At 46.0% G+C, this 26935-nt stretch overlaps 1 protein-coding gene across 34 annotated transcripts in view; it reads left to right on the forward strand.

Moving 5' to 3' along the window:
- DST (dystonin) overlaps positions 1-26935 on the forward strand; it is a 524163-nt gene that overhangs the window by 409733 nt on the left and 87495 nt on the right. For all 34 annotated transcript variants that reach the window (XM_060403014.1, XM_060403015.1, XM_060403016.1 and 31 more), the window contains 6 exons: positions 2386-2448; positions 3121-3362; positions 4231-4360; positions 7454-7653; positions 9161-9656; positions 11665-13136. In XM_060403014.1, coding sequence (XP_060258997.1) covers positions 2386-2448; positions 3121-3362; positions 4231-4360; positions 7454-7653; positions 9161-9656; positions 11665-13136 — 2603 coding nt within the window. The remainder of the gene's footprint in view (positions 1-2385; positions 2449-3120; positions 3363-4230; positions 4361-7453; positions 7654-9160; positions 9657-11664; positions 13137-26935) is intronic.

Consider the following 26935-nt stretch of genomic DNA (forward strand, 5'->3'; position numbering starts at 1 on the left):
TATATTGGGAAAGGGGAAAGATTAGATTCCAGTTTGTTTGTTTTTACCTTCATTGGTGGAAATGTAGAAATTCTATTTGAAATATTTGATAAAGAAATGTGTCTGGTCTCCTGGGAAAGAAGGAAGTAAGGGGAGAAAACAGGTTTGCTTTTTTTTTTTTTTTTGGTCAAGTGGACCTCTCTTAATTTATTCCCATCTGCTTTATTCTTTTATTCCCAAAGAAAACAGTCCTGTCTTATGTTAGCCAGCGTGTCTGAATCACAGTCTTACCATGCTTCTCAACAGAAGGGGAGAGTCTTATATAAATCAGGGTTCTAAAATTTAAGTTGTAAATAGGGTTTTAAGTTTAAAGCATATTTATATTGTTGTCACTATCAGATTTGAAATAATCCAAGAGTAGACTGCAGGCAGATCTCGCATCTTTATTCTGAGAGTTTCTGAGGATCCTCTGTGGTTTATCTGCTCTTTCCACCCCCGACTGTCCCCATTGTGAGGCTGGCGTTCAGCTGGGCCTCTTTCCCTACACTGTTTATTCTGCTCTATTAATCCCATTTCAGGCAATACTCACAGTATATGTGTGTGATGATCGCTTTTTTCTCTGCTAATCAGATTTCCTGAAGTGTCAAGGTTTTGGTTTTTTTTTTTTTTTAAAGGGAAGGAATTCTGTGGTGTTTTATATTAGTTCTTCATGTCCTCTTTGTATTTGTAATAAGCAAAAAACATTTTTTTCCCTGCTCTTTAACAACTCCCAAGCATGGTAGGAATTAGTCCTAAGTGTCTACAGGGCATATTCACTTCCATTTGCAATGCCATGGGGTGTGATTTCTGTTTTCAGGGGATAACACTTGGATTAAGACTCAGACACGTAAGTGTTTTCGTTCAGGTTTGTTCTCGTGTGTGCAGTTGGGGGAAATGTGTTTTGGAGAGAGAGCCAAGGTGTACTTGTGTGAGAAAGTCTTAGTTGATCTCTTTAAAAATACTTTGATTATAAAAAAGACACCGATGCTAGATGTTTATAGAATTAACGAGAAATAATTACTACCACTCACCGAGCCGTTCCCATTTCTAGGCAGTAGGGTGCCTGTCTTTAATTCCCACTGGGGTTTCGTGAGCCAGGTCTTCCTCTCCCCAGCAGCAGGGAGGGCTGGATGCATCTGTGCAGACTCACGGGGTCATCAGTGGGCTGGTTGAAGCTCAGGTGAGACGGACACCAGGGCCCAGTGCCCCAGCCCCTGTGCCTCCTGCCCCTGTGTTGATTCAGTGTGGTTTCTTTTACTTCTGACTTTCCCTTCACGCCTTTTCACAGTATTCTGCCTGCAGTAAGCCCATGAGAAGACTGTCACTGCAGCAGACAGTTTCATTTCCTTACACTGAGGTGGATGTGCTTCCGTCCGTCAGGCATTTATGCTTCAAGCCACACACACTGTAACCAGCTACTGTGCTTCAGTGACTGTATCACTAAAATAACTTCAGCATTAAAGCAACTATCACCCCAAAATTATCTTTTCAGTTGAGTTCAGTCGCTCAGTCGTGTCTGACTCTTTGCAACCCCATGAATCTCAGCATGCCAGGCCTCCTTGTCCATCACCAACTCCCGGAGTTCACTCAGACTCACGTCCATCGAGTCAGTGATGCCATCCAGCCATCTCATCCTCTGTCGTCCCCTTCTCCTCCTGCCCCCAATCCCTCCCAGCATCAGAGTCTTTCCCAGTGAGTCAACTCTTCTCATGAGGTGGCCAAAGTACTGGAGTTTCAGCTTTAGCTTCATTCCTTCCAAAGAACACCCAGGACTGATCTCCTTTAGAATGGACTGGTTGGATCTCCTTGCAGTCCAAGGGACTCTCAAGAGCCTTCTCCAACACCACAGTTCAAAAGCATCAATTGAATTGTCTTAAAGATTAACAGTTAATGATTAATTTATCAGTAATCTAAAGTTTCTGAAACTGTGGAGTTTAAATTGATCATGTTATTTTATACAGAAGAGAGGGCATAGCTTGATCTTTTAAACCTTCATTTGATTTTGAAATTGAATCAGTATTTTAAATTTTAAAACATAATAACATTTTAAAATAATTACTGTTTATGAGGTTTGCTTTAATGCCACCTGGGCTTCCCTTGATGGCTCAGATGGTAAAGAATCTGCCTGCAATGCAGGAAAGTTTGATCCCTGGGTTGGGAAGATTCCCTGAAGAAGGGAATAGCAACCCACTCCAGTATTCTTGCCTGGAGAATTCCATGGACAGAGGAGCCTGACAGGCTACAGTCCATGGGGTTGCAAAGAGTCTGACGTGACTGAGCGACTTTTTTTTCTTAATGCCACTTGCCATTAATACACATGTAATATGACAGAAGTCTATGATGACTGCAGTTTTAATATTTTTGCAGGTGGCGTAATGTTAAATGGTGAAGGAACAGCCACAGATACTCAGGAAATTTTGGCAAATAAAGGTAAATAGTAACTTTAAATGTTTCTTGATTAAATAACTTGTTTTGTTTTGTTTTGTTTTTTGAGAAAGAGAAAATCTTTTTAGGTGCAAAAAGTAGTTACATCAAAATTTCAAACTTTGAATTAAAATGATATAAGAATAATCATGTTCTCCATAAATAACATATTTGTATAACATTCTATGCAGTTTCGTCCATTTGAAGGCAAAATCTGGTCATTCAGTTTGGCATTTGGTTCATGTCTCCTTCTTTTGGCTTATTTTGAGGTATTTTCTCACTTGGGATAACATTATTTGAGCTATTTTTTAATTTGCTACCTGAGGAATTAATATGTAACATTTCATGGTTTGGGTAGTTTATTCCATGTGAAATATCTATCTCATTTCATCAGTATTAGGCAGTGTCCCTAATGCATTGGTCTTGAAGTAGCACTGTAAGATGATGGTGACATTTTAGTTCTAAAAACTCTATGACTTTATCGTAGTACATTTAATCTTGACCACATGTCAGGTTGGCCAAAATAGTTCGGTCGGGTTTTTCAGTAACGTCCTATGGAAGAACCCTAACAAGCTTTTGACCAACCTAATAGAAGGAAATAGCACGTAAAACCAGTTTTTATTTCTGGAGCTCTAAATACCCTGAAAATGTGTGTGTTAATTTTTTTCTTACGTTTAGGCTTATTATCCATTAAAAAGGATATGACCGACATAAGCCATGGCTATGAAGATCTTGGCCTCTTGCTTAAGGACAAAATAGGTGAGCTGAGCACCAAGCTCTCCAGACTGCAGAAGGCTCAGGAGGAGTCCAGTGCCATGATGAAGTGGCTGCAGACCATGAGCAGCACTGCCACGAAGTGGCATCAGGCTCCGACACCTGTGGACACGGAGGCTGTGAAAAGCCAAGTCGAACAGAACAAGGTATCGTCCGTGAGTCCGTTTACGGGAGACCTGAGGGAGCGATCAGTGCCCAGAATGCGCCCTCGGGCTCACGAGCAGGGTCTGGTTTCCCGCTCTGTAACCATCAGCAAGTCGTGGGCCAGCTTTGTTGAACGTGCCTTTCTGTAGAGATGGATCCTAACAGTCACTTGTTTTTACCCACAGACGTTATAAAGATGAGTGAGCTGTTGGGTGCAAGCAACTTTGACTTTGCAGCTCAAGTCTGGGATTTTAGCCAGTCCTTATTGGAAAAGACGTACTTAAGGGCTAGGTGTATTAGGAGTCTGTTCTGTCCAGTATAAAATAGGGGAGTGCACGCTTTCCCTTTCTTTAATAGACAGTATTTCTTTCTACAGCTGTCAGGATGAGTTGACAGGATTAGCTGAAAAATGGTTCTATATGCTAGTGGTGCCGGCAGAAATGTCTCCAGATGACTGACTTATCTTTGAGCTCTATAATGTGTTATCCAGAAAGCTGCTCATTCACTAGTAGAGTCTCAAATCTTACAGCCTCTCTCAAGACTGATTTTCTGGTTAATTATAGTCTTAGCGGTGTCATCTTTCTTTTTCCTAAGGGATTTGAGAATATATGAAAGTGTTCCCAGGTGGTGGGGTGAGCTCTCTAGCATTCTTCTTTGGGATTCTTTCCTCAGCTAGTTGAAGAATAGTTGCAAAGAGGAAAAGAAAATATGATTGACTCCTGAATCCGGTCCTCACTCACTCCAACCTCTGACTGTGGATATTTCCCCCTATTTTGGTTGTGTTAAAGAAAAAAGCGCTCTTATAATTGTGTCTTTGTCTGTTGATGTTGACATGCTTTAATGCAGTTACTTTTTTTGTTTCCTCGTCAGTTGTTTGAGGCAGAACTGAAGCAGAATGTGAACAAAGTGCAGGAGTTGAAGGACAAGCTGACGGAGCTGCTGGAGGAGAACCCGGACACGCCGGAGGCCCCCAGGTGGCGGCAGATGCTGGCGGAAATAGGTACGTTACCACTTACACCAGAGGCCTCCGACAGAAGCCCAGGCATTTTTTAAAAAATCATAATGTTTATCAGAAAACATCTATCCGACAGTCCCCCTGACTTTGAGATCTGCTTCCGCGCTTCAGAACCTGTTTTTGCAATTTCAGAAGAGTCATTTCGTGTTGTCTGGGGCTGGGCCTTGGCATGCCTTTTGGTTTTCTCACTAAACACAGTAACGAAATTTATGTTTGCAAAGAAGGTAGATACTGGTTACTAGAGTGCTGTGCATTGAGTCACATGTTTTCCTTACGGTCTTTTTTTTTTTTTTTAAGCTAGATTTTGGGTGCCTCTAATTTTTTATGCTTTGTTATATTTTAGAGAGTCCTTTTAGTTTATTTGTCTGGAAAAGATGGGTGCCCTTTTCTGCCACGGAGTTCCCTGCAGGACCCTGCCAGTCTCTGCTTCGTGCTCCCGGGCCCTTGCCTGACAGGCCTGTGGAGGCCGCTCCCCACGGGGTCGGGGCTTTGCTCTTCATGAAGAGCGCTGTGAACGTTCCCACCCTGTCCCTGGGTGCACCGTTCCTCGGAGACGCAGAATTTCCTCCACAGTCCCTGTTGTCGTATCACCCCCTTTCCTTATTGTGATGATACTGAAATGAGCGTAAGGCAGTGAGCCATTCTCTGTACGTCATAGTGCTGTTTGGAGAATTCAGTGAGTCAGTGTGTGTGCAGCTCAAACAGTGGCGCATAGTGAACGCGCTTACTCGTCACAAGCATCATTTCACTGTGGGCTCTTCCATTACATTCAGCTAAACCTTGTCCTTTAGAGGTAGACATGCTGCGGTGAACCTAGACGTCCCGAAGTGTGTTTCAGTTTAGTAGGAGTCATCCGTACGCGTGTAGTTGATTTGCTCTGTTGCACACCTGAAACTGACATAACGTTGTAAATCAGCTCTGCTGCCGCTGCGAAGTCGCTTCAGTCGTGTCCGACTCTGTGCGGCCCCATAGCCTGCAGCCCACCAGGCTCCCCCATCCCTGGATTCTCCAGGCAAGAACACTGGAGCGGGTTGCCATTTCCTCCTCCAATGCGTGCAAGTGAAAAGTGAAAGTGAAGTCGCTCAGTCGTGTCCGACCCTTAGCAACCCAATGGACTGCAGCCTACCAGGCTCCTCCGTCCATGGGATTTTCCAGGCAGGAGTACTGGAGTGGGGTGCCATTGCCTTCTCCAGTGCATGAAAGTGAAAAGTGAAAGTGAAGTCGCTCAGTTGTGTCCGACCCTCAGCGACCCCATGGACTGCAGCCTACCAGGCTCCTCCATCCATGGGATTTTCCAGGCAGGAGTACTGGAGTGGGTTGCCATTGCCTTCTCCAAAATCAACTCTGCTGCAATAAAAAAAGAGGCATCCTAAAAGATCTTAAAGTTGAAGGGTTTATTTTGCTAGAAACTCTTGTTGTCTTATAATTAATTGGGCCCTATTTCAGTGACTATCGCCTAGAATATCAGAATTACTTGGGAGAATATTATCAAAGCATTTTAAAATAAGGGTGGGAGTGAGGAATGTATATTTCAGAAAGCTTCCTGATAAGATCTTGATATTTCTTCTTCATTTATTGTTTACTTGCGCCCTTTAGCTGTCAGATTGTGACTGACTAGAACAGGCCGCGTGGAATGATGTCGTTTAGGAAGGTTTCAGGGGTTGGGTTATAGGAAAAGCAGCTCTGTGGTACATTATGCTGGCTAAAAAGCAGTCTGTCACAGCTCATCACAGCTTCCGTGACTGTGCAGTGATTGGTGTTCAAGGATAGTCAGTAACTTGGCTCCAGGGAGCCTGCTGTCCTCCGGGCGGGGGTGACAGGCAGGCATCCTAGCAGGGCGTGAGACCCAGTGGGTCCTGAAGGCGGGATGGAGCCTGTGGGCAGACGGGCCCGCGTGTGCCTGCCCAGTTTGGATGAGGGTATGAGGCCAGCGGTGCAGACGAGAGGAGGACAGACCCCCTGGGGTGAGCAGACAAAGCCAGTTTTTGGGCACCTCTGCAGGTCAAGCAAAGGTGGTTAGATTTTGCCATCTGCATGGTGGTGGGTGACGTATTGAGAGGTTTGAGCCCAGGAGTGACGTGTTCAGTGATGTCTAAGGAAGATTCTTTAAGAACAAGTTCGCTGGAGCTGAGGGTCCTGGGTAGCGGTGGAGCGGGGTAGACGGCTGCTGGTCTGGGTGTGCACGTGACATGCTTGTGGCAGCAAGAGCTAAGCATCCTGGGGCCGTGTTAGAAGCACACCTTCAGGCCTCACTCAGACCTGCTCCTCAGTCCCTGGGGGTGGGCCCAGTCCTGTGTGAGCAGACTCCAGGGGTCTCTGACATAGCTCCAGTTTGAGAACCACTGGTCTAGGTGAAACAGGGTTGGGACCCACGTAGCGTTCAGGTATTGGGAGTGGAAGAACTGGCTTTAAGGTTTGGTGATCGAGGACATAGGAGTGTCATTTAACTATTGCATCTCATGATGTATGAGAGAAAAACCTTCAAGAAAAATCTAAAAGCTGGAAAAATCTACCGGTTCAGATAGGAATTTCATAGCTTTCTTTTTTCCCCAATGTTAAGTTTAAAGGGTTGGTGAGATTTCTTGGTGTAACTTCCGAGCAGTGGGCTACTGGTTTGCATAGAAGGGCATGGTTAGCCGTGGGTATACGTACTTGGGGATCACTTACCTCGAACTGGTCATTGAAGGTTTTCTGTTAAAGAAAAGGATACATGTTCATTGTTCTAAGTAGGTCAGTTCTAGGTGAATAAACAAACTCTATAGGACTTCTAGAAGGAGTGAGGTTTCTTAGGAGTATCCCATAATTTACGACGTCTTCCAAAATCAGATTCAAATTCATTTTTCTTATACTTCAACTGACGTACAACCCTCAGGACCATAAAGTTTGTATTGTTAAACGCAATGAACCCTTAGGTTAGGCTTTTTAACAGACTATATAGGAGAGTCATGAGGGTGGAGTGATGGTCATTGGGGATCCTTTGGAGTTGTTACGTAATCCTCATTAAGATACGGTTGTGTTAAATGTACAAAAACCAAACCTCTGTTGCGTCCTTTATCATTTTTTTTTTTTGTTTTTTAGATTCTAAGTGGCAAGAACTCAATCAGTTGACAGTTGATAGACAACAAAAGCTGGAAGAATCCTCAAATAATCTAACCCAGTTCCAGACTGTGGAGGCTCAGTTAAAACAGTGGCTTGTGGAAAAAGAACTGATGGTCAGTGTCCTTGGGCCCTTGTCAATTGACCCGAATATGCTGAACACACAGAGGCAGCAAGTGCAGGTGAGTCTCTGTGACTTAACAAGATGGATGTTTTCAAGAGAAATACGTTAGCGTTGGGCAGTGTGTGCTCTCCCTGCCTGGGCGGGCATCTGTGATGTATCACACGCCCGTGAGGTGCTAGTGTGATGCTGATGGCGACCTCAGAGGAGCAAAGCGCTGGAGCATCCCTGAGTGGTCCACGGAGCCCATGGATGGTCACTGACTGTCTCATTCATATTGTGGTTTGTACAGACCCCTGTTAAAGAGGACCTTCTTTGAAGTAGTAATGTGATTGCATGAGCAATAGCATTTTTATGAGAAGCTAGTATATTGTTTAGACATGACTCCTTTGGAGTTTGATTCATTTTGATTGTGGTAGTAGATAAGGAAACTTAGAAAGGTCATGCAAAACAGCCCCGAGCTGGGGAGGAGGAGAAAGAAGGGAGGCAGAGAGGGAACCTTGAAACCCACAAGGTTACTTAGACTCATCTGATTAGGAGCAGATAAATCCACACGGGAAAAACTGATAAAATGTGAGTCAGACATGACCACAGGAATGCCAGCGAACGGAGCAAGGACCGGACCCGGGCTCAGGGAGTGCGGCCCATGCCCGTCGGAGCTGCGGATCTGGGCCAGGCAATGATCAGGGCTGTGGAGGTGCAGATGGCGCAGATGTGGGGTCTCCGGGAGCTCCTTTCGGTGCGGGGGGTGGTTTTAGTGCGGGGAGGCTGATCCCTGCTCTGAAAATACAAATCAGTCCAGGCAGCTGACTCACATGCTGTTCTCAGCTTGTACGTTCTTCACCTGAATAGGCTGGAAGCAAAAGAGGTAAAGAAATATTTGAGAAATAATTGTCCATGGTCTCCCAGAGATAGAGAAAATATTACATTAAGAGGACAATTTGGAGATTATCCATTTTACAGGGAAAACCTCTGTGAGCCTGCACGCTTGGAATGATGTGATTTATTGGCTAAATCTTTACAAAAAAGCCTACACATCAATCTTGGGTTTAAAAAGCAATCTTTGTGAATCAATGCACCATGAGCGGTATAGCCTGATACTGTTATCACTGTGCCTTTTTTTTTTTTTTTTTTTGGTGTAAAATGCTATAGAGCATTCAAAAAATTCCTATGACAAGAAAAGTACAAGTAGGAAAAATCAAATTTGGTGCGAGGGTGTGTGAACTTGTCTAAACTCGGTGTTTCCCTTCGTGTGTAAGAACTTGTGCATGAGTTTCTCTTCCTTCTCCCCAGACTAGCGAAAATATTTATTTATTTTTTCCTCCCCCTTTGGGGGATGTTATTTTAGACCAAGTGTTAGCTCTGTGAGGCAGCATTGCCCTTTGGGTTTAGTTTACGATAACCACACTGCCTTTGAAATAAAAGCTAGGAAAGCGGTAACAAAAGCAAAAATAAAAGCTAGACAGTTAACTCTCATTTCTGCGCAGAAACATAAAGCCGTGTTCCCTGTGACTCGTTCTCCAGTCATCTGTGTGCTTAGTTACCCTCGCTCGCTGTCTCTCTCTCAGATTCTTCTGCAGGAGTTCGACACCAGGAAGCCGCAGTACGAGCAGCTGACCGCGGCCGGCCAGTGCATCCTGCAGAGACCTGGGGATCACCCATCCCTCCACGGGACTGTGAAGGAGCAGCTGGCGGCCGTGACCCAGAAATGGGACAGCCTCACAGGCCAGCTGAGGGACCGGTGTGACCGCATCGACCAGGCCGTTGGGAAAAGCACCCAGTATCAAAGCCTGCTGAGAAGCCTGTCCGAGAAGCTGGCTGACCTGGACGATCAGCTCAGCAGCAGCGTGGACGGCAGCGCACACCCCGACGCCATGAGCCAGCAGCTGGAAACGGCCCAGAAGCTGAAGCAGGCGGTGGAGCAGGAGGGGAAGCGGATCAGAGCGGCGCAGGCCCTGGGCGATGACCTGGCAGCCCTGGTCCGAGAAGAGTACCTGAGAGCCGAGCTCACTCGGCAGCTGGAAGGCGTCTTAAAATCGTTCAAGGATCTGGAGCAGAAAGCAGGTGTGTGTGTCTTCTGTGAATGCATGTATGTCCTAGAAAGAGGGATCCGTGAACAAGCCAGGCTGTCAGGTAGATCAGGCCCCCGCAGAGAACCTGCCGCTAGTGAGAAGTGTGTGCGAGGAGGCGGTCTCGGGCACGCGGAGGGCGGATCCTGGCCGACGTGCAGGTGCCAGGGGGATCTGGTGCAGGCTCAGGCCACTGCACAGCTGGCCCGGGAAAATCTCAGGTGCCCCCGACTGGTTTTCACAGACTTACAGAGAGTGAGAGTAGATTTGAGACCGCCAAGGGGAGAGGGATAGGGGAGTCTTGGTGAGGGAGTTTGAGACTAGCAGATGCATACTATTTAAAAAAAATTTTTTGTTGTTGTTGAAGTTTAGTTAATTACAGTGTTGTGTTAACTTTGCTGTTGTGCAGCGAGTGATTCAGTTATGCGTGCGTGCTCCGTCTTCGACTCTGTGATCCCACAGACTGGTAGCCTGCCAGGCTCCTCAGTCCATGGGATTTTCTTGGCAAGAACACTGGAGTGGGTTGCCATGCCCTCCTCCAGGGGATCTTCCTGACCCAGCAATTGAACTCACGTCTCCCAAGTCTTCTGCCTTGGCAGGCGGATTCCCCTGAGCTACCTAGGAAGCCTGTGATTCGGTTTTACACACACACACACACACACACGCACGCATGCACACACACACACACGCACACACACACACTCTTTTTAAATATTCTTTTCCATTATGGTTTATCATAGGATATAACGTACAATGAGTAAACAACAGAGTTCTGCTGTATAGCAGAGGGAGCTGTATTCAGTGTCCTGGGATAAACCACAATGGTAAGGAGTGTGAAAAAGAAAGTGTGTATATGTAAAACTGAATCACTTTGCTCTGCAGCAGAAGCTAACACAACTTCATAAATCACCTATACTTCACTTTAAAGAAAACAGTGAAAACAGTAGGAAAATCGAGCTTTACAAGTGTAGACGTTTCCGCTGTGCCGCAGTTCTGTTTCATCGGGAGAGGAGATGAACAGTTGTCAGAAAGGCTTGGTGTCGTTTTCTTGCCCGCAGTTAGTTCATCTGGCTCTGTCATGGGAGCCTCTCCCGAGAGACACATGGGAGAGAGCCACCCTGCCCGCTCCTTTCTCGCCCGCCGCAGCGTTTCTGGGCCGAGAGGGGCCAGGCAGAGGGGAGCGCGCAGGCTTCTGTGTGTGTCGTTTGCAGAGGAGCACTCGACACCCGGGTGATGTTTGTTAGTAATGGACTGGATTTGTTTACTGATCAGAGCAACCATCTCAGGCTTGCGCCTTGATTCTGGTGTGATGTGGGTAGCAGATCGTCACGACCTGCGACGATCGCGGTGGTGATGACTCTCATCAGGAGCCCTGTTCCATCACTGGCGTTCAGCTCAGTGCATGCAGGGTCCCCTCACTCCTGAGACAGCTTCTGTCAGTGCTGCTGGCTCAGACTTGGGGAAATGAGACCTTGGGCTTCAGTCATTCGCCCCGGGCCCTGCAGCACAGCACATAACAGGCTGATTGAAACCCAGAACCCTGTAGTCCTCGCAGACTGCCTTATTTTGCCCAAGTGATGGGTAAAAATTACACAGGTGGGGATTTTCCTGGTGGTTCAGTGGTTAGGTTCCTCACTCCCAATGCAGGGGACACAGGTTCAGTCCCTAGTCCAGGGACTGAGATCCTGCATGCTGCAGCGGGGGGAAAATCACAGAGGTCAGAAGGTCACAACTGATAAGGGGTGAATTGTTTATCAGCATCACCCGGAGCTCTGAGCAGTAGTCACGTCTCTGCCCTGGGATAGAGTGGCTGTGGCATCTGGCCACGGAGCTCTCTTAGAGCCTGTCTCTTGCCCTCCCACCCACTCTTTGTGCGTAATGTCGGTGCTAGTAGCCTTTGCATTTGGATTATTCTGTTTCTATTTGGTGGTTTTTCCCTTGGCTTTTCACAGGTTCATTCAACGTTTTGATGTAAAATAAACCTGTCTGATTTCATTTTTTAGAGACCCATGTCGAGCACCTTCAGTCAGCCTGTGCCAGCTCTCACCAATTTCAGCAAATGTCTAGAGATTTCCAGGCTTGGCTGGATGCTAAGAAGGAAGAACAAAACAAGTCTCCCCCGATATCCGCCAAAGTCGAGGTCTTGGAGTCATTAGTGAAAGATCAGAAAGACTTCAGGAAAACACTGACCGCCCAGTCTCACCTTTATGAGAAAACCATTGCGGAAGGCGAAAACCTGTTACTAAAAACCCAAGGGTCTGAGAAGGTAGCCTTGCAGTCACAGCTGAACACTATCAAAACCAGCTGGGATGGACTGCAGAAGCAGATGAAGGACCGGGAAGACAGGGTGAAGGACACGCTGGCGAGAGCCCTCAAGTATAAAGAGCACGTGGACACGCTCAGGCCGTGGGTAGACAGATGTCAAGCCAGCCTCGAGGAAATCAAGTGTAGCCTGGATCCCACTGAGACGGAGAATGCCCTCGCCCAGCTGAAGGCTCTGCAGAAGGAGATGGACCAGCATTTCGGGCTGGTGGAACAGCTGAGCAGTGCAGCCGGCAGCCTGCTCGGCGTCTGTGAGGTGGACCAGGAGGTGGTGGCGGAGGAGAGGGAGCACCTGCTCCGGACGGTGGACACGGTCACTGAGCAGGTGCACAGGAAGAAATTCTCCCTTGAGAACATGGCCCAGAAGTTTAAAGAGTTCCAGGAAGTTTCCAAAGAAGCTCAGCGGCAGCTTCAGGGTGCAAAGGACCAGCTCGCGGTGCACGACTCCCTGGGGCCCCAGGCTCACAGCAGCAAGTCCCTGACCATGTTGCAGACCCAGCAGAAGGCCCTCCAGACCTTGAAGTCGCAGGTGGATCTGGCCCAGGGGCTGGCCCGGGACCTCGTGGCGGAGGCCTCCGACTCCAAGGGCACCTCCGAGGTACTGCTCCAGGCAGAGACCTTAGCGCAGGAGCACGGCGCCCTCAGCCAGCAGGTGGACGACAGGTGCTCGTTCTTAGAAACCAAGCTTCAGGGCATTGGCCATTTCCAGAACACCATCCGAGAGATGTTTTCTCAGTTCGCGGAGTTTGATGATGAGCTGGACGGCATGGCCCCAGTTGGGAGAGACACGGAGACGCTGCAGATGCAGAAAGAAGCCATCAGAGCCTTCCTGGAGAAGCTGGACACGCTCATCACAAACAACGCCAACGCCAATAAGACCTGCAAGATGATGCTGGCCACGGAGGAAGCCTCTCCCGACCTCGTCGGCATCAAGCGGGACCTGGAGGCTTTGAGCAAACAGTGCAACAAGCTCTGGGACCGCGCACAAGCCAGGAAAGAGCAGGTCGAAGGGACCATTGTGCGCCTTGAGGAATTCTACAGCAAACTCCAGGAGTTTTCCACTCTGCTCCAGAAGGCTGAGGAGCTTGAGGAGTCTCAAGGCCCCGTTGGCATGGAAACAGAGACAATTAATCAACAGCTCGATGTGTTCAAGGTAGGGAGTGCTTCCTTTGTATTCTGCGTTTTGGTTATTCAGAGACGGGAATAGAGACTTCCTCGTAGCCCAGTGGTTAAGACTCTGTGCTTCTGCTGCAGGGGGCACAGGTTCGATCCCTGGTCAGGGAACTGAAATCCCACATATCTTGCACTGTGACCAAAAAATAATAGTAATAATAAAAAATAAAACTTCCATTAAAAAAAAAAAAAAAGACTGGTTGACAGAGAAGGAGGTGGCCTGTTTTGTAGCATCTTCAGGTAGGATCACCAGGCAGTATTGGAGCTCAAATGAGCATCCGTGTAGGGGGTATCTGGGCAGGGTGGGTGTGTCTTTCTGCTTCTGTTTTGGCCTCTTGTGGGATAAGGCTTGAGATGACCTAGGAAGTCACAGGGTGCTTGGAAAGCTGGTGTCTGTTTTTTAAAGTTTTTATTCATTTGCATTTGGCTCTGCTGGGTCTTCGTTGCCGTGCGGGCACTTTCCCTGCTTTCGGGGCTGCTCTCCAGAGGCGGTGCGCGAGCGTCCCATCGTGGTGGCTGCTCTGGTTTTGGAGCACAGGCTCCAGGTGCCCAGCACTGGGCCGCCCTGCCTGCTGGCGCACAGGCCCGAGGGCTGTGGCACCCAGGCTTAGCTGCCCCATGGCGTGTGTGAGCTCCTGGGCTGGGGACTGAACCCTGTCTGCTGCGTCGGCAGGCTGCTGCCTTGCCCCTGATCCTCCAGGGAAGCCTGGCGTCGGTTTCTGACGTCGCTCACGGCTGCCTCAACTCGACCGCGGAGACCGCTGCCTCCGCCCATCACGAGTGTTTGCCCTTTGTGCTTGTGTCCTTGCATTTTCTCTCATGGTGAATTACAGTCTCTTCTCCTCTTTTCCTTTTCATGGTCTTCTTCTTCTTTTTGGCTTAGTTTTTTCCCCAAGTTCCTCTTTTAAAAGCAGAGTTCCCTTTTGTAATCCTGGGTCTATAAAACTTAAGATTTTGGGCTCATGCCCCAGACTATTGGGAGTAAATTATTTCTGATGGGATTATGAGCACCCTGGGACTGAGTACAGGTGGGGCTTCCCTTGTGGCTCAGCTGGTAAAGAATCTACCTGTAATGCAGGAGACCCTGGTTTGATCCCTGGGTTGGGAAGATCCCCTGAAGAAGGGAAAGGCTACCCACTCCAGTATTCTGGCCTGGAGAATTCTATGGACTGTATAGTCCGAAGGGTCACAAAGAGTCAGACATGACTGATTGACTTTCAATTTACACTTGGGGCTGTACACATGGGACTGAGTACATGTGGGGCTGTACACTTGGGCTGAGTACACGTGGGGCTGTACACTTGGGCTGAGTACACGTGGGGCTGTACACTTGGGCTGAGTACACGTGGGGCTGTACACTTGGGCTGAGTACACGTGGGGCTGTACACTTGGAGTGAGTACACATTTCTCACTAGCAGCAGCAGTGATGCCTGACGATGGGAATGCGGGGAGAGGGTGGTGAGGTCAGTGCCAGGGTCCGGGTCAGTGATGTGGCCTTGATCAGGGTGTCGTGCACAGAATCCCATCTGGATGGGGACAGAGGGAAGGTCCTGGCTGCCCAGCCTTTGCTGCTCAGGACTGACAGGAGCCTGTGGGGTGGCTGGGGGACCATCCACGAGGTTCATTCTGCTTTGCAGTAAAGGCCGGTGTGACGCTGAGTCCCACCGCCAGCCCATGAAACATCAGATAGGATCAAATACAAACAGAATTTGCAAACCTAGAAATCATTTCCCAGGAGAAACGCATATAAATCAAATAGACTTCAAAATTCTCTGCTACTGTACTTGGCAATGCCTTTCCTTTGCTTCTCTTTCATGACATTGTTTTTAGGTGACTGAATTTTGAAAAGTAACTTCAAAGTAGCTTCTTTCTTTTCTTTGTTACTAACATGATTATCTGCTGTTTATGCAGTGCCTTTGAAGCCCCGTCCCTGCAGGGCTTAAAAGCCTGCGGTTCTGAATTTGGGTCTCGATTCTGGAGGTGGAAGGAGCGGCCTCACTGTTGACTTGACCCCCTTCATTTCTCTGTCACACTGTCATACTTGTGGTTTGAAAAATAAAGGTTTCATATAGGAGAATTCTGTATTAGAAAAACAAAATGCTGTGGCCATTGCAACTTGGAAGACTGGGTGGAGGCTCTGAGGAGTGAGTCTCTGGGATTTTTGTGGAGCCCAGCAAGCAAGGCTGGATGCTCACACGACAGTGATCAGAGGGTCTCTGCCCTGCTGCAGGTTGGCTCTGTTCACGGCCTTCGTGAAGTGGTCCCTGTTCCCTAGATTTTCTGTGCCTTTGTGTAGAAAAAAAAAAGAGCAGGCCTCATCTCTTTTCACTACTTCAACTATCTGTAAGAAAAAAAAAATCACTATTTCTTTGAAAGTATTTTGCAAACTGAAAAGCACTAAATAAGCATCGTTTCCATTCATGGATACGGAGATTGTCTGTGAAGAAAAACAAAGGGATCGTGTCTTCTAAAATAAGCCACTTGACATGCTGTATCTGTTTTCTGATTACTTTGGAAGGAGTTGACTGCTTTTAATGAAATTCAGTAATAATAATATCAGGACACACCTTCAGTGTCTCCAAAAACCCAGTGATTGAAATAAAAGTTTCCAAGGAGACAGTTATCTTCATTTGGTATGCCAGTGACATTGGTAAAAAAGAACAAGAATGTTATGGTAAATAAAGATAGTAGCTTACACAGTCACTAACTCTGTTTTCTGTGTGTGTGTGACACGCGCATGTGCTGAAAAATAACCATTACAACAGTTAACATTTATTGTGGGCTTCTATGTGTCAAGCATAACACTTGGAGAGGGAAATTGCAACCCACTCCAGTATTCTTGCCTGGAAAATCCCGTGGATGGAGGAACCTGGTGGGCTACAGTCCAGTTCAGTTCAGTCACTCAGTTGTGTCTGACTCTCTGTGACCCCATGGACCACAGCACGCCAGGCCTCCCTGTCCATCACCAACTCCCGGCGTTTACTCAAACTCATGTCCATTGAGTCGGTGATGCCATCCAACCATTTCATCCTCTGCCGTCCCCTTCTCCTCCTGCCTTCAATATTTCCCATCATCAGGGTCTTTTCAAATGAGTCAGCTCTTCGCATCAGGTGGCCAAAGTATTGGAGTTTCAGCTTCAACATCAGTCCTTCCAGTGAACATTCAGGACTGATCTCCTTTAGGATGAACTGGTTGGATCTCCTTGCAGTCCAAGGGACTCTCAAGAGTCTTCTCCAACACCACAGTTCAAAAGCATCAATTCTTCAGTGCTCAGCTTTCTTTATAGTCCAGCTCTCACATCCATACATGACTCCTGGAAAAACCATAGCCTTGACGAGATGGACCTTTGTTCGTAATGTCTCTGCTTTTTAATATGCTGTCTAGGTTGGTCATAACTTTCCTTCCAAGGAGGAAGCATCTTTTAATTTCATGGCTGCAGTCACCATCTGCAGTCCATGGGGTTGCAAAGAGTTGGACACGACTGAGCAAGCACTAGACTGTCTTTAATCCAGTTGACAGTCTTGAGAGCTGGGTCCTGTTATTATTTGCATGTTATTGTAGGAAAGCTGAGACCAGGGAGGGGAAGTCACACTCCCAGGGTCGCATAGGTGGGAAGTGTTAGAGAGAGCCCGGATGTTTCGTGAATACAGTGCAGTGTTTTGGCCAACTTTATTCATCACATTGCACATCTTACATTTTTTCTGGGAAACTTTCAAATCATCTTTGCTGTAGACTGATTTGGGTGGCTTGAATAACCATCCGTTGTTGTCATTTATGTTTGTTTTCCTGACTTTTTAAAATTCAAGTATGGTTGATTTACAATATCATGTTAGTTTTAGGTGTACAGCCAGAGATTCAGTTATACATATATATATATATGCATATATGTATATTTTTTGTTTAATCCCTCTCTCCCCCATATACATTTATATATACATTTTCAGATTCTTTTCCCTTATTGGTTATTTAAGAATCTTCAGTCTAGCTCCCTGTGCTGTACAGTAGGTCCTTGTTGGTTATCTATTTTATGTATAGTAGTGTGTATATCTGGTAATCCCGACTTCCTAGTTTATCCCCACCCCACCTTTTCCCTTCGGAAACCATAAACTTGTTTCTCTGTCTGTGAGTCTCTGTTTTGCAGATAAGTGCATTTGTCTTTTTTTTTTTAGGTTTATCATTTGATATTTTTCTCTATCTGACTGACTTCACTCAGTATGACAGTCTTTATCGCCACCCGTGTTCCTGCAGGTGGCCTTATTTCTTTCTTTTATATGGCTGAGTATTCCGTTTTGTATATGTATCACATCTGTTTTAGCCATTCGTGTGTCAATCAATCATTATTTATCTTGATCCAGAACACCAGGAACACTTAAAGAATATGTTAGGTACTATAGTTGTCGAAACAGATCTGTAGATACGAGGATGAGGATAATGATGAGAACAGTTAACCTCCAGCACCACTGCTTCTGAAAGGGAACCAAACATTTCCTTGTCTTAGTAATTATATCTTTCTTGATCGTAGTTGTAAATTAATTCAGATCTCAATCTAACTTTTGCTGGGCCTTAAGCTTTGGTTGAACATGAGTTTTAACATAATATTTTAGGAAGATTATTGTCTTCAGTGGAATAACGTGTATGGAGTTAAGAAAAAAAACACTAGTAGTTTGCTATAATTTCTAAAAATGAATCAGAAGAGCACCACAGTACTGGACCTATTTCCATTACAGACTTTGGAATATAATGCAGTTTGTCATTACTCTACCAGGGAGCTTTAGTTTAACCTATGTCATGGGAAAAATCTTTCAACGGTTTTTCATGGTATAGAATAAGCTGCCCTCTGAGTCTTTCTGAAGCTTCATAGCTATTCCCCAGTTGCCCAGTAGGGATGCCTTATATTCACTGGGACCATAGTGGATTATATAAACTAGATAAGACGGAGTTTTAGGGTTCCATTCTTTTTCCCCCTAAAATTTAACCTTAGAAATAGCTGTTAATATCCTTGAAAGGATAAAGTTAATTCATATTTAATACAACCCAAATGTAATGATTGAAAATAAAAACTGTTCAGAACCAAGAGTGTTAATTCACTGTCAGTGAAAGTATTACAAGTTGCTGAAAAGGTACTACCTTTTGGGTTACTTTAGCTATGTTTTAAAATAATTTGAATCATTTTCCTGTTTCTAAATATTAGTCATTGGACTAAAATGTCTAAAGACTGATGTATTTTCTATTACTATTGATAACCCAGAGTACCGTGTTATTACATTAAATTCTGTGTACACTATCATACATTCCCAGACAAAAAGAAAAGGTCCCTTTGGTGTTCCCTATCACTGTCTCCTGTTGAAGATTCTCAGCTCAAGATTGTCTTCAAATCAAAACTACCTTATCAAATAGAATATTAAAGTTTTCATGTTTTTACTGTTTCAAAGACATACCAACTCTATACACGGAATATACACCAGCCTTCCTATGATGTCACCAACAGCCAACCAGATCTTCTGATCATCGTGAAGTAATTATTATAAACACACTGAATTGATTTAATCTCAGTGAAGAGCAAAGAAACTTGATGTTTCAGTGAACACATATAGTCACATTCCAGCTAAATAATGACCTTCCCCAGCTCCATCTGGGCCATGGTAGAAAGCCTCACCCACAACCTGTTCCTGGTTTTTCCGGCCACTCTGTGGCTGCCCCAGTTTGTCACTGTTTGTTGCCACAAATGAACAAATCACTGGTACACGTCTCTCTGAACCAAAAATTTCTTAAAGCAGAGAATTTTTAAGCCAGTACTTAAGTTTCACGTTTGAAGAACTCATTAACAAACCACTTGTTACACACAAGTACACAAAAACAGTTTCATTTTTTTCTAGATTATTTGGCTTAATCTTGATGTACAGTCGTTAAAAGAACAGAAATAGGAACAGTGCTGTTGTTCAGCCACTCAGTTGTGTCCGAGTCTCTGTGACCCCATGGCCCGCAGCACACCAGGCTTCCCTGTCCTTCACTGTATCCCTGACTGTGCTCAAACCCATGTCCATTGACTCAGTGATGCCATCCAGCCATCTCGTCCTCTGTCGTCCCCTTCTCCTGCCTTCAGTCTTTCCCAGCATGAGGGTCTTTTCCAATGAGTCAGCTCTTCGCATCAGGTGACCAAAGTATTGGAGCTTCAGCATCAGTCCTTCCAATGAATATTCAGGGTTGATTTCCTTTAGGATTGACTAGTTTGATCTCCTTGCCGTCCAAGGGACTCTCAAGAGTCTTTTTTCCAACACCACGGTTTGAAGCATTTCTTCAGCGCTCAGCTCTCTTTATGGTCTAACTCTCACATCCTTACTTGACTATTGGAAAAACCATAGCTTTGACTGTACCGACCTTTGTCAGCAAAGTAATGTCTCTGCTTTTTAATACACTGTCTAGGTTGGTCACAGCTTTTCTGCCAAGGAGCAAGCATCTTTTAATTTCATGCTGCAGTCACCGTCTGCAGTGATTTTGGAGCCCAAGAAGGAAGTAATAGCATATACATCACCAAATTGGGTCAACCACCTGCATCCAGATGAAACGGTGCTGGAAAGTCCCTTGTGGACAGCAGTCTGGAATCCCAGTTGGGGAAGGGTCCCGGGCAGTGTGTCCACCCCATGGGCAAGACTTCAGATTGCAGCTTTGTGGACTGCTGCTTGTAATCACAGGCTGCAAAGTGATGTCATCATCAGTTGGCACACAAAAGTCTCTCTCTGGTTTAATTTTTACAATGCTGTTTGTTTCACCTCGTGAGTCAGAAGACTTCTTACACCCTGGGGGATTGGCCAGGCCCTCAGGGGCTTAAGAGATTCCAGGACATACCCTTTCTTATCTACAGTGCTGTGCTCCTAAGGCAGGGTTGGAGGCAGGTCAGAGGCTGGCTCTTGCTTCTAGAGCCTGAAGACTTCCTCCATTTTAATTTCCCTGACAGCCAAGCTGAAACCGGATACGAAAACCAGAACACATGTAACTGTGCCGTGATGAATGTTCTCGGGCACGGGGGAAGGCACTGGGCACCCAGCATCCTCCTGTGAATGCTGGGGGACCTAAAATGACAGGTGTCATGAAGCTGGCGCAGCCGGGTTATTTGATCCTATTTATAAAGAGTACTGCTAAGAAAACATCACTTTCCAAGTATCCTATTAAGATGTTTATTAAGTGATCCTGAAACAATAATGTCACCATATTTTTCGAGATAAAAGTAAACTGTCCAAAGAATGCTTTAATAGTGGTTTTTAAGTGGTCCATATTGTTCCATTGAGATCAATGACAAATTGTTCTCTGTTTTGTTGAGAACGGGAGAAAATTCAATAAAGCTTTCTCAGAAGTGGTTTTTCATGGGGGGAAATAGTCTTACTTGCCTGGATTTTTGTTAATAAGCCTGTATTAGTAGGCAGATTTCACAGCACCTTCCTCTGGTATTTTTAAAGGTGACTGTTTCCACTATAGAAACTGTCCCTTGATGCATGGGCTGTATCAGCTGGTCCCATTTATTCAGTCAGCTGTGTCAGAGTGGCTTTAAGATGTTAGGAAGAAGAAATCTCAGCTGTGCTGGCAAGCGAGAAGGCCCACGGACGCAGAGGCCACGCCTTGCCGCGGGGATGGTACTGAGCATGTGGGCCTTCATGCTGTGAAAGGCTGTGCTCCTGGGAGCATGGTCTGTGGGCTCTCTTTCCGTGTCTGTTTCTAACTGATGCCATGCTCTGGGTGTCCTGTGGCCTCCTAACTCCTATGGCTTCACTGAAGACCCAGGAGTTAAACACAGGAAACAAACTTACAGTTACCAGCCCAGAAAGGGAGGGGAGTGGGGGATAAATTAGGAGTTTGGGATTATCCAGATATATACTACAAGATATAAAACAGATAGACAATAAGGACCTACTGGACACCAGGGAACTATATTCAGGATCTTGTAATAGATTATATGTGTGTGTGTGTGTGTGTGTGTGTGTGTGTGTGTGTGCATGCATGCTAAGTTGCTGGAACTACTTCTGGAACTACCACAGTATTGTAAACATTGTAAATCAGCTATACTTCAATTACAAAAGAAAGGTCAAGGAGTCAAAGTAGGTCATTCTCAACACCGTTCCAGCCAGTGATTTTATACCAGGGGACTTTTTGGTGGTTTATTGTTATCTGGATAAATTTGTATGTTAATTTTAAAGTGGTTCCCGCTCCCCACCCCTGCAAAGTGCCGGGCTGTAACATCTCTTGTCCTTATCATGGGCTTTCCTTAGATAAAAGGAGATACTTTATTTTACTCACATGGGAAGTTGCTTAAAGGTGTGGGTGTCCATGTGTGTGAGAGATGGGAACAGAGGGAGAAAGGAATTTGCTTTGTTGCTATGAAATGATGTAGGTTTCTTGATAAGAAAATCTGATGAGTTAATGTTTTTTAAACATTCATCTAGGTCTCTCTTTATGCATTAAAAAATAGCCTCAGTTGGTAAAGGCTGTGAAGATAACTCACAGGAAGCTAAGGAGTGCACGTTTAAAGGCCCTACCTAATGTTCAAGATAAATATCCATCAAGACCAGTCAATCTGATAATTTCATTACTTGTTTGCTTTTGTCATGGGGTCTGAATATCCTTCTTTCCTTCAAATGTAAAGTGTATTAAACTGAAATAAATAGTTACTGCCTAGTCATCTAATGGAGTTTCCCCGGTGACTTAGCAGTAAGAGTCTGCCTGCAATGCAGGAGCAACAGGAGACGCAGGTTCGATCCCTGGGTCTGGAAGCTCCCCTGGAGGAGGGCATGGCAGCCCACTGCGGTTTTCTAGCCTGGAGAATCGCATGGACAGAGGAGTCTGGTGGGCTACAGTCCACAGAGTCGCAAAGAAAGAGTCAGACACAACTGAAGCAACTTAGCATGCACGCACGCACGCACGAATTCATCTGATGACTATTCTTGAAGATCCTTTATCCATCCATGTAAAGAAGTTATCACTTTTATCTGTTTTAGAAAGAATAATAGAAATTGTTGTCTGTAAGGCCTAGGTTTGTACTTAAAGCAAAAAACCCCACACATCTCTTGTCTGGCTTCTAATTCATATTTCAGGAGCTACCAGGCCAGGAAGATAAGTTCATCAGCTTTTATGGATAATATTGCATTCACTCACAAACGTTGTCCACTTAACTGCACTTGAATTTCCTAATATTTCTAGCCTTTCAGCTCTAAAAACTCCATGTTTCAGTTGATAAAATTAGCCTTTTATCTTTTCTAAGACATGGATGATTGTATGATACTTTGTGGTAAGATTCTTCAGAAACTTTCTTTTCTAATTTTAGAAATATAAAATCAGAAAGTGGTACTATCTTGCTTATAATTCAACTAGTGTTTGTGTACTTTTCCAAAATTATCTACCTTTGGAAAGTATTTTAACTGGATCACATCAAGTAGGCTGTGTAGACTTGCCTTTCGAGACCAGTTTAACATTGCGATTTCTGAATACTTTTGACTGCTTTTCGGAAGAGCTTTGCTCATTTATTCATTGTATATTTCTTATATGTATAATGGTCAGTATTTAACACAGTTCAATACATCTTGATTTTATTAATACTAACTTTAGAGAGCATCGCATTGAAAAGTAGCTGTATAAATCGAATTTAGGAAGAAACAATCAACCAGTCGGGTCCTGCTCTAAATGTGAGTTCTCTTAAGTTACCCAGATAGATCTTTGGAATCTGATTTCAAGTAACAAAGATAAATATACACGTTGTTGTCATCAATACCAATGTAATGTTAAGAGTACAAATATCAAATGGAACCCGAATGTGCCAGGATCATCTTTTGTAGAGTTAGTTGAAATCAGCTTAATAAAATAGGAACTCAGTTATTAAGTAAATGGTGCACTGTTAAATATCATCCATCAGAGGAGATTTCTCCGTCGCACTTCCTGCTTCCCGGCTGTGCCCCACACAATTTCTCATCCAGACTCTCCACCTCACTGTCAGGCATGCGGGGTGGGGGTCCCGCCTCTCTGGGCACCTGCACTTTGCCAGGGTTTCCTGTGCTGCTTGGCAGATAGTGGGGCCTGTTTGATGAATGACTGAAGTAATGAATGAATTATTTGTGTAGCTTTAAAAGTGTACTCTTCATCTCAAATGCGAGGTTGCTGTCCTTAGCTTTATAGAGAGCTGGAAGACCAGATTAGAACTGAGCTCATGATTTAGAGTTAGAACCTACGGGGCCTGGAAGTAGGGCCATTGTTTCTTAGGAAAAGTTCTGTGAGCAACTCTGGTCCACACTCCGTGGAAACTTTCTTATTCACATAGCCACGAGTGGGTAGCTTCCCAGGAGCTACTTGCGTAAGGAAGGTCGTGGCAGCTGGCAGTCAGTCCCTCCATCTCTGCTGATTGTGGCCTGGTGCCCGACTCATTGTTCAAACACGGTAACTGTGGGCGGGTTTTCTTTGTCTTATTATCCAGGCAGCAGAACAGCCTGTGTGCTCAGATAGAATCAAGTGCTTGCTGAGATATTTCACTTCTTGACCGTGAAGAGTGGGCTTTGATATTATTGTGTTGATGGGTAGTGTATTATGTATATTATCCCTTATAGTTGGCTATGTATATATTTTTTCCAACTTAATACGAGTTGCATCTAATAAGTGTTGAATGAGTATGTTGCCTATAGAGTTCTGGTTATGGAGAGACTTTTTTTTTTTTTAAGATTCAGTTCTTACGTTTATAAAAAATCATTTTGGAATCATTTTCTCATGAAAGGTACAAAAGGCCCCTCCCACATCTCTTCTGTTAAGTTATCAGAGAAGTTTACTGTGGTTTTTACTAGACCTGTCTTCACTTGGGGCGAGCACAGTTTTATTTATGTTCGAAAGATTATTTTGTGAGTTTGAGGAAAGAAAATCTGCCCTCTATCTGCTATTCTGGCATGATTGCTTATTTCATAAAATAAAGAATGGATAGATCTTAGTTTACTTAAATGAAACTGTGAAATTTTCTCCCTGCGCCAAAGGCTGAGGTTTGGCTTGCTGTGTTAATTTTCAAACAGTATTATTTAAAGAGTGTTTGTTCAGTGGATAAAACTCCCTGGCTGTGATTTTGTTAATGAAATATCCAGAGCCGCTTAACCACGCTTGATCTTAGCCCAAGCCTTGCAGTAACCTCGAGAGGCATGCATAGTTATTAGTAACGGCTCATATCCACGTCCGTGGTGCCCAGGGCTCCATACCCTAAGGAGTGGTTTCCTCCGGAGAACAGTTCGACTTGAACTTGGGCTTTTAAAAAGAACGACAGGAGGTCCAACTTGAAAGTGATGCGCGCTCTACGTCGCAGACCCGAAGGGGTCTCTGAAGACTGGATCTGTGCCTTCATCTGCGAGCCCGCCGCAGCGGCGCCGCTAGAGTGGTTCCCGGCGGGCGGGTGAGCCCGACTCCCCGTTTCTCTCCCCGGGGTGGGGTGGGGCGCGGTTCCCGCGGGCCCGCTGTCCGCGCGGAGGTGGCCCCCGCCCCGCCGGCCGGCCGCGCCCCCGCGCCCGCCGCGCGCCCCCGGGCCGGGTCTGGTTCGCGCTGATGTCACCGCCCGGCGGTTGCCTCCCGCCGCCCGCCTCTGGGCACCTCCCCCTGAAAGGCTTGCGGGCGCCCGGCCGGCCGAGGCCGGAGTCCTGGGCACATGCCCGCCGAGCCGGGTCTCGGGAGCGCGTAGCGGCGGAGCGGGCCCCGGGCCTCGGCGAGGGGCGCGCGGCAGATGCGCCCCCGGAGCGCCCAGGCTCGGGACGCCCGCCCGCCCGCCCGCCGCCCCGCCGTGCGGCTGCCCAGCCTCCGAGGAAGCGCGGGGCTCCTCTCCACTGCGGGGACCTCAGGTGGAATCAGCTGTCTTAAGGAAGATCAGATAAGACTCTTTGACAATGACTTTTTTTTTCCCTCTAAGTGGAGTTTATGCTACACCATGCTGTCTATTTACTTCGAATGGTTGCTAGACTGTGCCGGCCTGGCCTTCCAAAAGCCTATTTTTTTCCTCTTTGGATAATTCTGAATAGCCTCGAAGACGCTTAATATGGGAAGAGCCTGTCTTTCGAATCAGGATTATTTATAGCTACTCCCAAAAAGAGTAAAAGAAAATTTGAACTTTCTTACAGTGTGTTAGACTTATTTTTCTCTGAAGACTTGATCTGTGCCTTCATCGGAATAGTCCGTGGTCTCTTAAGTCTCCAAGTGTTTTAAAATTTCTGAACCTTGGTTTATTTATAAGAGATGGAGTTTTGCAAGCTGTGTTTAAGTGGATTACAATTAACCAGAGCTCTGCTGAAATTGACACTCTGCGGATAAAGATGCTTGCTCCTGGGGAAATTGTAATCTGGAAATCTCAGATGCAGAATTAGAATAAAAAGGGAAATGGACCGACAATGGAATGTTCTGAGTGTTTGAGCCACTGATAAATGTGTTATTTGTTTTCTTTTTTCTGTGTTTTGGAGTATGTGAAAGGGAACTTCCAGAGGCTGGGGAGGAGACTTCTGTTCTCTGCTGTTGGATGCACTTTATTTTTGAGAATCATTCTCACACAACCAGGTAAAGGGAGGATTGCACGTGGACTGGTGCCCTGCTGCTGGCCTTCAGCCCCTCATCTGTGATGCATCTTTGGGCTGGAGGCACTTTATAGTTCTGTTCAGAAGTATGCTTTTCTGGAACATGCCTGGCCTTATTTCCCACTTTCTGCGTCAAGAGCTGCACTGTTTGTTGTAACGGGCTCCGAGATGGGGAAGCCGCTGAGCAGACCAGACTGTTTACGTCAGAATCCCCCTTGCGTAGGGAAAGGTGAGGAGGAGGAGGATCTCAACATCGAGGACTGCTATGTCCCCCAGCGCTCTATCTACGACACGGTTAGGCTGAATGAGCAGATTGACTCGGGTTCCAAGGGCAGCCTGTCTTCCAGGCACTTCACAGACCGGACTTTACCCTACAGTCACCGAACACTGGATGTCAGCTCTTTGTGCTCCAACGGTCCCCTTGCTTCTTCCAGTGCATTTGAGCTGAGAGGCCGTGAAGCCCACAAGCTCGATGAAAAGATGATCTTTGATGCCCTCAAACTCAATAGCGACATCATTCGGAGCACAGGCTTACCCAAAGCCAAATCCCATGCGGAAAAGAAAGAGCATAGACGGTCGTGGCGAATGTTCGTCCCGGCCAATTTTGTGGATTATGCAAACAAAAGTGAAAGCTCTTTTGTTGAACCTGCTGATCTGTCAGATGCTGTTGCCAAGGCTGGCAAGTGCAGAGGGGCTACTAGCTCTCTCACGTCGGAGGAGGACGACTCTGGCTTGTGCAGCCCTCCGGCGGAGAGGGAGGGAAGGCAGCGTCTTTTCCCCGGAGACCCGTCCCAAATCAGAAGCCTGTCTTCTGTGGAAGATGCTCACACCGCAGAGCAACACAGACCCTTTTTTTCTGTTAATTCCATCAGCGAGCAGAAGATCCCCTTGCTTTCATGCAGAAGCACCCACCTTGATGACAACTTCAAGATGATTTTTCATGATGCTTTTCCACCAGAGGAAGCGAAACCTGTCCACAGTCAAAGGGAAATCCGTGGTGAAAACAGCTGCCTGCAGGATGATGTCAGAGAGAGCACTCTTCAGGGTGGTTCATTCATTCTGCCAAGAGAGGGAGAAAACAAGTGCATTTCTAACCCTAGAGAAGAAGGAAGAACCTACGGATCAGGAGAATTCCAAAGCACCGCCCAAAAGAGGGAATTTGTGGGAGACTCTCCCGAGGAGCTGGCTGTCTCTCGCACAGATCTGGGGGGAA

This window comes from Ovis aries, chromosome 20 (genome assembly GCF_016772045.2).
Source record: "Ovis aries strain OAR_USU_Benz2616 breed Rambouillet chromosome 20, ARS-UI_Ramb_v3.0, whole genome shotgun sequence".
Lineage (NCBI taxonomy): Eukaryota > Metazoa > Chordata > Mammalia > Artiodactyla > Bovidae > Ovis > Ovis aries.